Source organism: Tachypleus tridentatus, chromosome 3 (genome assembly GCF_004210375.1).
Source record: "Tachypleus tridentatus isolate NWPU-2018 chromosome 3, ASM421037v1, whole genome shotgun sequence".
Lineage (NCBI taxonomy): Eukaryota > Metazoa > Arthropoda > Merostomata > Xiphosura > Limulidae > Tachypleus > Tachypleus tridentatus.
The window spans coordinates 100,812,304-100,828,034 of NC_134827.1; the positions used below are offsets into that span (position 1 = coordinate 100,812,304).

Sequence of the window (15,731 nt, forward strand, 5' to 3'; positions counted from 1 at the left end):
TATACTTTTTCTCGTTGACATTTGGAGAATCACTAGAAACTAATGAGACTAATACACATGATGCCGAAATCTGGCGAATCACAAGAAACCAATAGGCCTAATACATATGAAACTGAAATCTGGCGAATCACTAGAAACTAATAGGCTTAATATAGATGAAAATAACACGCTATGCTACAGTGATGTAGGAATCTGGCGTGATTTGGGGGGTTTAATTAAGTGAGACCAACTAGCACCTCGAAACATTAAATGAAATGAATAAAACAAACAACTCATCCGAAGATCTGTATTTAAATAAAAAGTTTATACTTTAATCACTTAACGTTAGGCCCAGCATGGCCAGTAGGTTAAGACACTCAACTCGTAATCTGAGGATCGCGGGCTTGAATCCCAGTCGCACCAAACATGTTCACCCTTTCAGCCGTGGGGACATTATAACGTGACGGTCAATTCCACTATTTGTTGGTAAAAGAGTAGCCCAAGAGTTGGTGGTAGGTGGTGAAGACTAGTTGCCTTCCCTCTAGTCTTACACTGCTAAATTAGGGACGGCTAGCGCAGATAGCTCTCGTGTAGCTTTGTTCGAAATTTAAAAAAAAAACAAACATCATATGGACTAAACATCTGTTACAAACGCCATTTGCTAACATACAAATTCAAGAAATTTATCGAGTAACGATGTTAAATTTACTAAATGGTAATTTTGTTATTTAACATTGGTTATTTTCGAGATTACTTGTCTTTGACATTGCTAAAATTTGACGCATAACTCGAGTCTCGTTGCAAATGAGATTTTCCGGTAGACCGTGACTGTTGCTGTGCGAATAGTGAATTCGTTATAAAAAAAGGGAAAATATACTCCCATATGTTTATAGTTTGGAACACAGGAGTGACATTTATCAAAGGAATAATTTGCTTTTAGATGACAGCTTTCCAAAAGGATTATTTGTATTTAGATGATCACTTTCCAAAAGGATTATTTGTATTTAGATGATCACTTTCCAAAAGGATTATTTGTATTTAGATGATCACTTTCCAAAAGGATTATTTGTTTTAGACGAACATTTCCCCACCAAAAAAATTAATTTCTTTTTATATGACCTCTTTCCAAAGAGATTATTTGTTTTAGATGATCAATTTCCAAAATATGTATTTGTTTTTAGATGACCATTTTCCAAAGAGATTATTTGTTTCCAGATGACCACTTTCCAAAGAGATTATTTGTTTTTATATGACTACTTTCCAAAGAGATTATTTGTTTTTATATGGCCACTTTCCAAAATTATTATTTGTTTTTAGATGACCACTTTCCAAAGAGGTTTTTGTTTTTATATGACTACTTTCCAAAGAGATTATTTGTTTTTATATGGCCACTTTCCAAAATTATTATTTGTTTTTAGATGACTACTTTCCAAAGAGATTATTTGTTTTTATATGGCCACTTTCCAAAATTATTATTTGTTTTTAGATGACCACTTTCCAAAGAGGTTTTTGTTTTTATATGACCACTTTCCAAAGAGATTATTTGTTTTCAAATGGCCACTTTACACAATTTAGTTACATAAGAAATTAATAATCTCCTGCTCTATTGATTGAACTAACTGAACCAAAGTTCGAAACTTGATGCAAGGTTGCAGGGCAAAACAGCTAAACCCTCATTTAGTACCTGACGCCGGGTGAATACCTAAACTGTGTTTTATTATATGTCCACTGAGCAAATACCTAAACCATTATTTAATATCGGCTGTCTGGAAATAGCCAATCACTCATCTTGTACCAGTTGCTAGAGAAACGACTAAATCTTCATTTTTAGTACCGTTTATCAAAGTAGTAACTAAATCCTCATTTAGTACCTAGTATCAGAACAGCCACTTTCTTAAAGAATATTGAGATATTTGGAGATAATTTTGTAGTTATCTGATAATGTTTGTAGCACTGTGAACAATGCATTTGATATTGTACTCATTTAAGTATGTTGCCATCTATTCAGATGCTGAAATTAATTTTAACGTACTGTAAGTGAAAGAATAGATACACAGGGTCACTAAGATGGCCTAGAAGTGATTTAAAATACCAACTGTAAGTAAAATATTAGATACACAGGGACACTAAGATGGCCTAGAAGTGATTTAAAATGCCAACTGTAAGTGAGAGATTAGATACACAGGGACACTAAGATGGCCTAGAAGAATTTAAAATGCCAACTGTAAGTGAAAGATTAGATACACAGGGACACTAAGATGGCCTAGAAGTGATTTAAAATGCCAACTGTAAGTGAAAGATTAGATACACAGGGACACTAAGATGGCCTAGAAGAATTTAAAATGCCAACTGTAAGTGAAAGATTAGATACACAGGGACACTAAGATGGCCTAGAAGTGATTTAAAATGCCAACTGTAAGTGAAAGATTAGATACACAGGGACACTAAGATGGCCTAGAAGAATTTAAAATGCCAACTGTAAGTGAGAGATTAGATACCCAGGGACACTAAGATGGCCTAGAAGTGATTTAAAATGCCAACTGTAAGTGAAAGATTAGATACACAGGGACACTAAGATGGCCTATACTATACTTTTAAATCTTTCTTTTATCTCCAAAAGCCCTAGCAAGTCATTATAATTTGTGATATTGTACCAGTAATTCTATGCAGATAAATAAACAACAAGAACAGAAACTAACAGAAATAACTAGTTAATCTATAATCAGTGCAGTGGTTTGTAAAATTTTATAGTACTGGAAATAATTTAAAAATATTTTGAGTTATGTTGTCGTTTTGTTTTATTCTATTATTTAATTAAGTGTGTTTTTAATTCATAGTTGATACTTGTTGAATTATAAATATACCACTTTCTCTAATGTTTTAGTTATTCCTTTCCGAACGGGTTTCGAAAGTTTACGTCTGGTGTTCATTTCCGATAAGTTTACAAGCAGAAGAGGCTTTAACATCCGGGTAACCCAGCTCCCTGGATCTTGCTACAAGGCTGTCGGTATGTTTCAACCACAAGTTTGAAAAGAATAATAACCATGACGTAACATTTACTCTATCTTTTTCATAAAGTTGTTAGAGATAATTTACTTTGTTGTCACTACTTTTGAATAAGCCTAATATAAATGCCACATTGTTTAAACAGTTAACCCTATAATTTTGACAAACGTTCCTTTGTGTTTAGGTCTTCCCTTACAACCATATAATATCCGTTGTGAATGAACAGTAATAGTACTGTTGTTGTTATTTTCTGATCTGGATATGGGTGAGTACTTGGTCGTGTTTGTGTCGACCTGGGTGGGTCAGGTACGTCTTGTCCTCATTTTTTTAACGCGAAAATCTGGATTCATATTCACGTTGCTGACAAAAGACAGCTTTGGACTTTGGACTAAGAAAACAACAACCGGTATAGGGAACACGTTCACAGAGATATTTTGTTTACATTGTAGATCGAGAGAAGGTAAATTGTTGAATAATATCACTTGTTGTCTTCACTCTTGCGGACCAAACTTTCAGACGATACATACTGGAAATTTATTTCTCTGGTTACTTATAAAGCTTATTTTGTTTGTATAGGTACAAAGAAGAGTAGGCACTCGACTCGTAATCTGAGGGTCGCGGGTTCGAATCCTAGTCACACCAAACATGCTCACCCTTTCAGCCGAGGGGACGTTATAATGTGATGGGCAGTCCCACTATTCGTTGGTAAAAGAGTAGTCACAGGAGTTGGCGGTGGGTAGTGATGACTAGCTGCCGCATATAGTTCAAACATTCTTGTTATTTCCTTAGTATAAAGCTACACAATAGGCTTTACGCATTCTGTCCACCGCAGATTTTAGCATGATAAATCCGCAATTTCACTTGTGATTCGTCGAGGGTCACTTTAAAAGTACAAATGAATTAACCAAAACAAATTGTTTCGTTTTCAGGGGATTCGAGTACTTGTGATACATTAAGTGACGTCAGCGGTGTGATGCAGACCTTTAATTATCCCGCCTCGTACAATTCAAATACCGATTGCAGTTACAAAGTATTTCGTCACAGCAGCGCCATCTGTCGGTTGGAGATCTATTTCTCGAGGTTTGATGTCGGTCAGGCTGAAAGCGGAACCTGCGGTGGAGATTACCTAGAAATTGATGGCTCACGATACTGTGGAATTTTGGATGGACAAACAGGTTTATGTCTTTCCTGATAATAAAAGTTGACTATTGATCCTAGAGGCTTATCTAGTGACGTTAATATATTACCCCCTAATGTTTTATTTTTTTTTTTTAGGGATGCTAACATCTACTGACGTAAATATATTACACTGTATTGTTTTACCTTCTTTTTTTTAATGATGCTAACATTTGTAGCTGACATTGAAATATTTTAAAAGTAAGGCATAAGTTAACTCCCTGACAGTTATTTTAAGAGATAAGCATCACATAATTTGGTTTACTTTTGTAAGATTTCAAAAATACAGAATATCTTTTGGTTTAATATTTTGTCTTTAACATCTTTGCAAAGGTTCACGCAGCCGTTTGTTTTACTTTGCTAATACTCGATTCATTCACGGTTCCTTGGGGGAAGAGAGCTAAGTTTTTGAAATTAAAACGCTAAAATCCGGGGATGGACACAACAGACAGTCCAATGTGGCTCTGTTATGAAACAGGTTACAACCTTTATTAGATGAACAACAAACATAAGAGATCTAGATTTCTACCTCTATTAGATAAACAACAAATGTAAGAGATCTATATTTCTACCTCTATTAGATGAACAACAAATATAAGAGATCAATATTTCTACCTATATTAGATGAACAACAAATATAAGAGATCTATATTTCTACCTATATTAGATGAACAACAAATATAAGAGATCTATATTTCTACCTCTATTAGATGAACAACAAATATAAGAGATCTAGATTTCTACCTCTATTAGATGAACAACAAATATAAGAGATCTATATTTCTACCTATATTAGATGAACAACAAATATAAGAGATCTAGATTTCTACTTCTGTTAGATGAACAACAAATATAAGAGATCTATATTTCTACCTATATTAGATGAACAACAAATATAAGAGATCTAGATTTCTACCTCTATTAGATGAACAACAAACATAAGAGATCTAGATTTCTACCTATATTAGATGAACAACAAATATAAGAGATCTATATTTCTACCTCTATTAGATGAACAACAAATATAAGAGATCTATATTTCTACCTATATTAGATGAACAACAAATATAAGAGATCTAGATTTCTACCTCTATTAGATGAACAACAAATATAAGAGATCTAGATTTCTACCTATATTAGATGAACAACAAATATAAGAGATCTTTATTTCTACCTATATTAGATGAACAACAAATATAAGAGATCTATATTTCTACCTCTATTAGATGAACAACAAATATAAGAGATCTAGATTTCTACCTATATTAGATGAACAACAAATATAAGAGATCTAGATTTCTACTTCTGTTAGATGAACAACAAATATAAGAGATCTATATTTCTACCTATATTAGATGAACAACAAATATAAGAGATCTAGATTTCTACTTCTGTTAGATGAACAACAAATATAAGAGATCTAGATTTCTACCTATATTAGATGAACAACAAATATAAGAGATCTAGATTTCTACTTCTGTTAGATGAACAACAAATATAAGAGATCTATATTTCTACCTATATTAGATGAACAACAAATATAAGAGATCTAGATTTCTACTTCTGTTAGATGAACAACAAATATAAGAGATCTATATTTCTACCTATATTAGATGAACAACAAATATAAGAGATCTATATTTCTACCTATATTAGATGAACAACAAATATAAGAGATCTATATTTCTACCTCTATTAGATGAACAACAAATATAAGAGATCTATATTTCTACCTATATTAGATGAACAACAAATATAAGAGATCTATATTTCTACCTATATTAGATGAACAACAAATATAAGAGATCTATATTTCTACCTCTATTAGATGAACAACAAATATAAGAGATCTATATTTCTACCTATATTAGATGAACAACAAATATAAGAGATCTTTATTTCTACCTCTATTAGATGAACAACAAATATAAGAGATCTATATTTCTACCTCTATTAGATGAACAACAAATATAAGAGATCTATATTTCTACCTCTATTAGATGAACAACAAATATAAGAGATCTATATTTCTAACTCTATTAGATGAACAACAAATATAAGAGATCTATATTTCTACCTCTATTAGATGAACAACAAATATAAGAGATCTAGATTTCTACCTCTATTAGATGAACAACAAATATAAGAGATCTATATTTCTACCTCTATTAGATGAACAACAAATATAAGAGATCTAGATTTCTACCTCTATTAGATGAACAACAAATATAAGAGATCTAGATTTCTACCTCTATTAGATGAACAACAAATATAAGAGATCTAGATTTCTACCTATATTAGATGAACAACAAATATAAGAGATCTTTATTTCTACCTATATTAGATGAACAACAAATATAAGAGATCTATATTTCTACTTCTGTTAGATGAACAACAAATATAAGAGATCTATATTTCTACCTATATGAGATGAACAACAAATATAAGAGATCTATATTTCTACCTATATTAGATGAACAACAAATATAAGAGATCTAGATTTCTACCTATATTAGATGAACAACAAATATAAGAGATCTAGATTTCTACTTCTGTTAGATGAACAACAAATATAAGAGATCTATATTTCTACCTATATTAGATGAACAACAAATATAAGAGATCTAGATTTCTACTTCTGTTAGATGAACAACAAATATAAGAGATCTATATTTCTACCTATATTAGATGAACAACAAATATAAGAGATCTATATTTCTACCTATATTAGATGAACAACAAATATAAGAGATCTATATTTCTACCTCTATTAGATGAACAACAAATATAAGAGATCTATATTTCTACCTATATTAGATGAACAACAAATATAAGAGATCTATATTTCTACCTATATTAGATGAACAACAAATATAAGAGATCTATATTTCTACCTCTATTAGATGAACAACAAATATAAGAGATCTATATTTCTACCTATATTAGATGAACAACAAATATAAGAGATCTTTATTTCTACCTCTATTAGATGAACAACAAATATAAGAGATCTATATTTCTACCTCTATTAGATGAACAACAAATATAAGAGATCTATATTTCTACCTCTATTAGATGAACAACAAATATAAGAGATCTATATTTCTAACTCTATTAGATGAACAACAAATATAAGAGATCTATATTTCTACCTCTATTAGATGAACAACAAATATAAGAGATCTAGATTTCTACCTCTATTAGATGAACAACAAATATAAGAGATCTATATTTCTACCTCTATTAGATGAACAACAAATATAAGAGATCTAGATTTCTACCTCTATTAGATGAACAACAAATATAAGAGATCTAGATTTCTACCTCTATTAGATGAACAACAAATATAAGAGATCTAGATTTCTACCTCTATTAGATGAACAACAAATATAAGAGATCTTTATTTCTACCTATATTAGATGAACAACAAATATAAGAGATCTATATTTCTACTTCTGTTAGATGAACAACAAATATAAGAGATCTATATTTCTACCTATATGAGATGAACAACAAATATAAGAGATCTATATTTCTACCTATATTAGATGAACAACAAATATAAGAGATCTATATTTCTACTTCTGTTAGATGAACAACAAATATAAGAGATCTATATTTCTACTTCTGTTAGATGAACAACAAATATAAGAGATCTATATTTCTACCTATATTAGATGAACAACAAATATAAGAGATCTATATTTCTACCTATATTAGATGAACAACAAACACAAGAGACTAGTATGTAGTGTATACTAATAACAGTATGTTCTTAGTATCTCAGAACAGCTGGTATGGGTACTAATACTTTTATTGATAAGCAGAGAACAACGTTTCGACCTCTCTAGGTCATCTTCAGGTTAAGAAAGAGGTTCTTATCTGCTTATCCTCCGCTGGTACAGCCGTACGTCTACGGATTTACAACGCTAAAATCAGGGGTTCGATTCTTCTCGGTGGACTCAGCAGATAGTCCGATGTAGCTTTGCTATAAGAAAACATACGCTCTTCTCTGTTTATCAATAAAAATGTTAATGCCCATACCAGCCGTTCTGAGATACATTTTTATTTCAAGTTGGTTTCTCGTCAGCAAGACTGTAATCTTAGATTTTAATTTTGGGTTATTTTAATATTTTCTAGTTTAAAACGTGAGGCACTACTTTCTAGATGAAGCGACTATAACTACATAAGTGGAAAGTGAACACACAGAGATATACTATGTTATCATCAAGCTTACAGTGATCGAGCTAACAAAAGTTTTTTTTTTTTTTTTTTTAGTGCACGTTCCCTTTCCGAAAACTGAGAATGAAATTGATTTCCTTTTCCGGACGGATGGAACTGACCAGAAATCAAGTTTTCGGTTAGAAGTGAAACAGTTGAGCCAAGGATGTGACGAGGACGTATCTTCCAAAGGTCACTACTTTTTTCAAGTGAAACTCATTTCGAAAATTATAAATTGCTTGATCACTTCTCAAGTGAGAATCATGGGATAGGTTTTGAAAACTGTGTAAAAAATGAATGTGAAACGTTCATGCAATGAAAGTATTTGATTCTATTAAGTTCAATCTTCAATAAAATTTCGTGTGCGTGTGTATGTCAAGTACATTTTATGTACGTTACTGGCGTAATCTTATCAGTGTTTGTAGGCTATTGTACGTCCCTTTTAAGAAATCTAGTTTCCTTTCAACAAGGCGTTTATTTTTGGAAACAGTATCTGTTACGGTTGGGTGAATTTGTTTGTTTCTGAATTTCGCGCAATGCTACATGAGGGCGACCTGGACTAGCTGACTCTAATTTAGCAGAGGGTTTCTTTGTTTGTTTGTTTTAAATTCCGCGCAAAGCTACGTGAGGGCCATCTGCGCTAGCCATCTATAATTTAGCAGTGTAAAACTAGAGGGAAGGCAGGTAGTTATCCCCACCCACCGCCAACTCTTGGGCTACTCTTTTACCAACGAATAGTGGGATTGACCGTAACAATACAACGCACCTATATCTGAAAGGGCGAGCATGTTTGCTGTGACGGAGATTCGAACCCAGGACTCTCAGATTGCGAGTCAACAGCCATGCCGGGTCATTATCAAAGGGAAGGCAGCTAGTTATCACCATCCACCGCCAACTCTTGGGATACCCTTTTATCAACGAATACTGGCTGTGGCCGTCACATTGTAACACCCTCACGACCGAATGGACAAGCATATTTGGTGGAAAGTGGCGCTTTGTAGCTGCGACTCTCAAGTTGCGAGTCGAGCGCTCTCTAACCACGTGTTTCTTGAAATCAGAATTAAATTACAAAGCTTAATTGTTAAGTGTCATGCCTTCTTTTATTTTTTGTAATGATTACAGTTAAATACTTCAACAACAACAACAGTGATAAATGACAACAACTGTTATCTTTAGCCCTAATCATTTTCAACTTTAATCTTTGGTTTCAGTTAATCTTTTTATGATTTGTTATTGTTATTTATTGCTCTTTTCTTCTAGTTAAGCCTTTGTAATCATCAAAGCCAAGTAAAATATCCTATTACTCTTGCACAGTAATTTTATATCTTTATTTAAACTTCTGCTATCTGAATAAGACACTAACTACACAGTAAAATTAGCACGTAAAAATATCATATATATATATATAATATGTTTTTTAGAATTTTTATACAGAGCAACATATAGGGCTTTCTGCATTTATTCGTCTTTAATTTTGAAGCGATAGGCAAAGCACCCACCGCCAACTCTTGGGGCACACCGGATAATGTGATTTTTTCACTATTATAACGTACTCACGACTCCAAAGTGCATGGCACGTGCTTGCGGGAAAAGTCTGCGAACTAGGGAACCCTCGAATTCACACTTTGGGGACGCTAACAATCCCCCTACCTCCCCAAAACCTCAGAAGTAAGATGAATTAGTTTCACATCTCATATGATGGAGTGTTTTTATATTGTTCGTATCTTTTTCTTATATAACAAGTAAGTACAATGCTAAAATCCGGGGTTTGATTCCCGGCAGCGGACATAGCAGGTGGTCCAACGTGGCTTTAACTCTACAACAAGCAAGCAAACTTATGTAATAATGTGGTATGTGAGCCAATTAATTCCTTTCCTATGATAAAGCCAATCACACCTCTTTGTTTCTTTATTAGATTGCGATGCCACCTATACAAAAGAAACGTTTCAGATTATCAGTCCCGGCTACACGAACAGAGCCTACCCTTCCAACATAAACTGTAAATATACAGTGAAGAAAAGCACATTTGACGTGTGTGCCATCGAAATCAAGTTTAATGCCTTTCGTCTGGAAGAATCAGGAGATTGTACGAAAGATTATTTACAAATTGGAGATGTTAAACTTTGTGGAAAACTCCCGTACGACTCAGTTCGTAAGTCCACCGATTTTCTTTTATTTCGCGTTAAACGGTTTATTTATGGTGTTTCAAGATGTGTTTAACTCACCCATGTTTATATAGTGTATCTCAGAACGACTAGTATTGGTATTATCACTTTCACTGGTAAGCATAGGACAACGTTTTGACTTTCCTAGGTCATCTTCAGGTTAAGAAAGAGAAAGTTTGAATGTGACCGTTTCCAAACAAATGTCTTAGGGACGAGAGTGTACACAGGTACAGGATTGTAGGGGGGCGTTGCAGGTGGACGTCAGATTATTAATTAGTATAGGTATAAAGGTGTTACTTTACATTGGTTTAATTTTGGTTTTAGTTGCTGTATAAGTAGGGCTTCTTTGATTTTGCGTTTGTTTATATTTGTTTCCCTACTTAATATCTCAGTGTTTTCTATGGTTATGTTGTGTTTATTTGATTTGCAGTGTTAAAAAACACGTGAAGGTGGATTTTTTTTTTTGTTCTTTGAATCTAGTTTATATGTTTCTGCTTGTTTCTTCAATACTGAAGTCATGACAGTTGTAACATTGATAGTACTAACTGATTTTTGTGAATTATATACCAGGCAAGCTGTTAAAGATGTAAAATAAACATAAACCCAACTTATTCATTTTATCACTTGTCATCGAACTATAGTTGTCTCACGTGCTCCATATATCTGATCTGCCATTTATCCGGCGTTACAGATGTTGGACGAAATTTCCTGACAAGTGAAAAATAGGTGTTTTCTTATCGATTTAATTGCTACTTGTGTTTGCACGTGTTAATAAAATGGTGAATTTTTCATATTTAAAAGCCAGTTGATATGTAAAGATTAACTATGATTTACTGGGACTTCAAAATTAACATGAAGGCTGATGTTAAACTGAATAACCATATACAAAGGAATTGTTTTATACCTGTTGTGGCCACTTTCATATCATGGGCATGTTAATTCTACTGTGTCAATGACACAGTTAATTGGAACTTAACCCTACACTTTAAGTATTTAAACTAGGCACTACTCATTTCGTTATCGTTCATGTGAAGATGCAAATAATATATGTATGGCATCATTATGTTTGTGTAGATATTCTGACGTTAAATAAGATAGCAAATCAAACAAGTCAGTTGTGTTAGTAAGAGATAACTGAATAAAATATGGTTGAGCAGAACGTGATACATTAACACTAACTGAGAAGAACTGATAGCATAATATACTGTACAAGAAACAGTAACACTAGTGTGAAAAATGTTCATTGTGTGCATCATTTCGCTTAAAATTCAAATATCAATGATAATTCAAGCATGTTATAAATATGTGTTTATACACATCTTATTCGACCGTCTATTCCAGGCCATATTTGCAGTACATTGTGTAATATTACATATTACATGCATAATGAAGTAACTCTCATACTGACGAGTGAAATAAATAGCATTTTATCTAAGACTTTAGGAGTTGTAACTTTAAACCGCGTCGATTGGCTCTTCCTTTTGTATACAAAGCACAAAAGAAGTAGGTGCTGTCTGTCTTTTTGTCCTTTATCTAACTACTCCTAGGTGGCTGAGCCAATCTCGACCAGACCTTGTGAGATGATAGTTTAGAGCAAGGAACATGTTAATAGGGGATTAATAACCGCTTCTATTCCTGTTATTGCTGCTATTGAGAATTTATCATCTTTGACGTAAGTTAACGTTAATTACATTCATAGATGGCGCCACGTCCTTATAAAAACTATTAAGTTTTCTATAACAATATATAAACAATGAGGAAGGGGTAAAGGCACACAATCGTTTTAGTATATTATTTTAGAGAGTGCGCTAGCAATATGTGAAGGAATGCAATGAAAAGAAATTTATTTACTATTGCACTAATCCATAAGTTCCTACTTCAACAGCCATATGAAGAGTCGTTTCTTGAGTTATACGCACTTTCTATTTTGACCTGTAACTTTTTAACTGATCCGTCAGTCGTTTCTGCGGCCAATGTCCATTAATTAATTAATAGCACAAAACACTGTGAAAAAACATTAAATTCTGGGTGTCGCTACCTCTTAATAATAAGTCACCGTGACCACCGTCCAGTGTATACCATATTTTAATCATATAAATATATAGAGTTCTTAAAGTTTATTCAAAACTGTTAGTGAGGTAACAATGACTAGTGAAAAAATATCTTATAATATTAATTATTTTATAATAATATCTTATATAAGTTGCGTTAAGGTTTTTCTGTTATTCATAATAGCGTCCAGTCCCACATTTATATTAAGATCATAACTCGGACACAGGACGGGTACCACAGCTTGTATAGTATAGAATGATAGAACTTGGAATCTAGTTATCACTTCTTATTCTGTTGCGATATTGTTTGTTTCAAAAATATATGTTTATTTACTCTTTTGCTTTCTCTTTAACTTTTTAGATACCTACCAGTTTCCGGCGGATGAGTTACTTATTACACTACACACGGATACCTACGCAAACTACGCAGGATTTTTTTTAACAGGAAGACAAGTTTCTTGTTGATTTTTCAGTATCTATTTAACACTTTGTGATTCACGTGTTTCGAAGGTCGTTTACACGTGGTTAACACAATTATTTAAAAACATTTCAACATCAAAGAATCGTTTTAAAGATAACGCTTACCTAATAAACTTTATCGCCTCTGTCTTTATCAGTTATCAATACATTTCGGTGTGTGCTAAATGTTTAGCCAGTGTTTCCATACGGAATTTGTAATCACTTATTTGCGATATCCGTGTTTAGGTATTGGTTGCACACGTGTTCTTTGAAAGGCTTAATCAAGTGAATTGAACCATCAGAGAACGAACAGAGAGCAGTGGAACAATTTGTTTTTTATATAAAACTCTGAAATGAATACGTTATTGGATAATAAAGCGTCATGAGGCTCTAGTGAAATGTATACATTTAGAACTTAAACTGTACAGATGATGTTTCTGTTGTTTTAATATATATATATATTACAAATAAATTTGAAATACTCCAGTGTATCATAAAAAAATTGCACCATACGTTTTTTTTGTTGCTTATATATGATATATAAAATGAAATCACGCTGAATCATTTTCCAACAATAAATAAATCAATATCATTTCAATTTAGCTTTTTTTTTAATTTGCGCAAAGCTATACGAGGGCTATCTGTGTTAGCCGCCCCTAATTTAACAGTGTAAGACTAGAGGGAAGGCAGCTAGTCATCGCCACCCACCGCCAACTCTTGAGCTACTCTTTTACCAACGAATAGTGGGATTGACAGAACATTATAACGCTCCCACGGCTGAAAGCGCGAGCATGTTTGGTGCGACTGGGATTCGAACCCGCCTGTAATAATAATAATAAAGAGCTTATTTCGGAATAAGGCTGCACAAGAGATATTTTTCAACTCCCGGCGTTCTTAATGAGCCACCAGATGGCATTTAGACTGATAATAATGATCACTTGTGGCCCGGCAATTGACTAGTAATCCGAGGCTTTGGGTTCGAATCCCCGTCATACCAAACATGCTCGCCCTTTTAGCCGTGGGAGCGTTATAATGTTACCGTAAATTCCACTATCTGTTGGTAAAAGAGTAGTCCACAGGGATTCAAATCCGCGACCCTCAGATTACGAGTCGAGTGCCTTAACAACCTGGCAATGCCGGGCCCAATTCGTTTCAGCATATTATTTTTTAGGTATTATAAAATTATTATAAAAGGTAACTTCAAATTTATTGACTCCGTTTACGGATAGATGGCGCCTGTACAATTTGTAAAAATGATATTTCAGTAAATATTTTGGATGAGTCAGAAAATAATATAAGTTGATTGGTTGTTTTTCGAATTTCGCCCAAAACTACACGAGCGCTATCTGCGCTAGCCGTTCCTAATATCTAACGAAAAAATCAATTACGTTTGCAGTCTACTTTTGTGAAATCAACATTTACAGAGTCACATTTAGACTGACGCCAACACTAGACAATTTGGAATTTAACTAAATTATCGCTTAGTATTAACCTTTGTTAAGTTTTGCAATCCAAGTATTCATTGCAGTCAGTTACTTTGAAAAACTTTCCAAAAATTAAATTTAACATATCCTTAAATATAAATATCTATCTGCACCAGTGTGAAACGTTTTAGAATATTTATTTGTTTTTGAATTTCGCGCATAGTTTTCATTGTTTGATCAAAAGAAATCGCTTATAAACTGTGTTTCTCAGATTACTTAAATGACTTGAAATTATAAAAATCAGCATCTAAGGAGGCCTAGCATGGCCAAACGCGTAAGGCGTGCGACTCGTAATCCGAGGGTCGCGGTTTCGCGCCCGCGTCGCACCAAACATGCTCGCCCTCCCAGCCGTGGGGGTGTATAATGTTACGGTCAATCCAGTATTCGTTGGTAAAAGAGTAGCCCAAGAGTTGGCGGTGGGTGGTGATGACTAACTGCCTTCCCTCTAGTCTTACACTACTAAATTAGGGACGGCTAGCACAGATAGCCATCGTGTAGCTTTGTGTGAAATTCCAAAACAAACAAACAAGCATCTAAGGCTTGCTGGAAATTTGAGTGCGTTCCATATGTTGTCATTATGATACTTAATTTTTTGCTAAGTTTAGGCTTGATATAATCATAATAAATTCCATATAAAGACAAACTTATGAAAATAAATTCTGAAGAAATTTTAGCTCCTACGTGAAAAAGGAATAAAAACAAACAAACAAACATTAAACAAACAAGTTGTTTCCTATAAATTCATTAAGTGGGTGAACTAAACAAAACAAATCATTAGACATTAAACTTATTTATGACTAGAAACCATCTTTGTTAATCTGAAGATGGCCTGGAAAGGCCAAAATATTGTTTCCTGCTTTATTAGTAAAAATTTTAACACCCACACCAGTCGTTCTGAGATACATATATATATATTAAATTTTATTTAACACGTTAGATGCCGCCACCATAGCAACAATCGCTTCACACATATCAACACTACAAGGGCGGCATTGTGCAGTGAGACACTACATTTACAAATAATAATTTACTGATTGCATAACATTATAATAAACAACATCAGTTTCAAATATATTTATTGAGATTTGAGAATCTGAGGTAAACAGACAAAAAGGTGCGGCAACAGGACCGTCAAATAAGAAAATGTATTATTCGCTAGTTTAACGGCTTCCGTCAATGCTATCTTTTTA

The 15,731-nt window shown here is 33.3% G+C and overlaps 1 protein-coding gene across 4 annotated transcripts in view; it reads left to right on the forward strand.

The window, feature by feature from the left end:
• The window catches only part of LOC143247610 (cubilin-like), a 34,708-nt gene extending 21,197 nt beyond the window's left edge, over positions 1–13,511 (forward strand). For 3 of the 4 annotated variants that reach the window (XM_076495936.1, XM_076495939.1, XM_076495937.1), the window contains 5 exons: positions 2,864–2,986; positions 3,915–4,160; positions 8,440–8,574; positions 10,298–10,534; positions 12,960–13,510. In XM_076495936.1, the coding sequence (XP_076352051.1) occupies positions 2,864–2,986; positions 3,915–4,160; positions 8,440–8,574; positions 10,298–10,534; positions 12,960–13,063 (845 nt within the window). In that variant the 3' untranslated portion in view covers positions 13,064–13,510. Of the gene's footprint in view, positions 1–2,863; positions 2,987–3,914; positions 4,161–8,439; positions 8,575–10,297; positions 10,535–12,959 lie in introns of all 4 variants that reach the window. The other variant, XM_076495938.1, reaches the window with a different exon arrangement.
• The last annotated feature ends 2,220 nt before the right edge of the window (positions 13,512–15,731 follow it).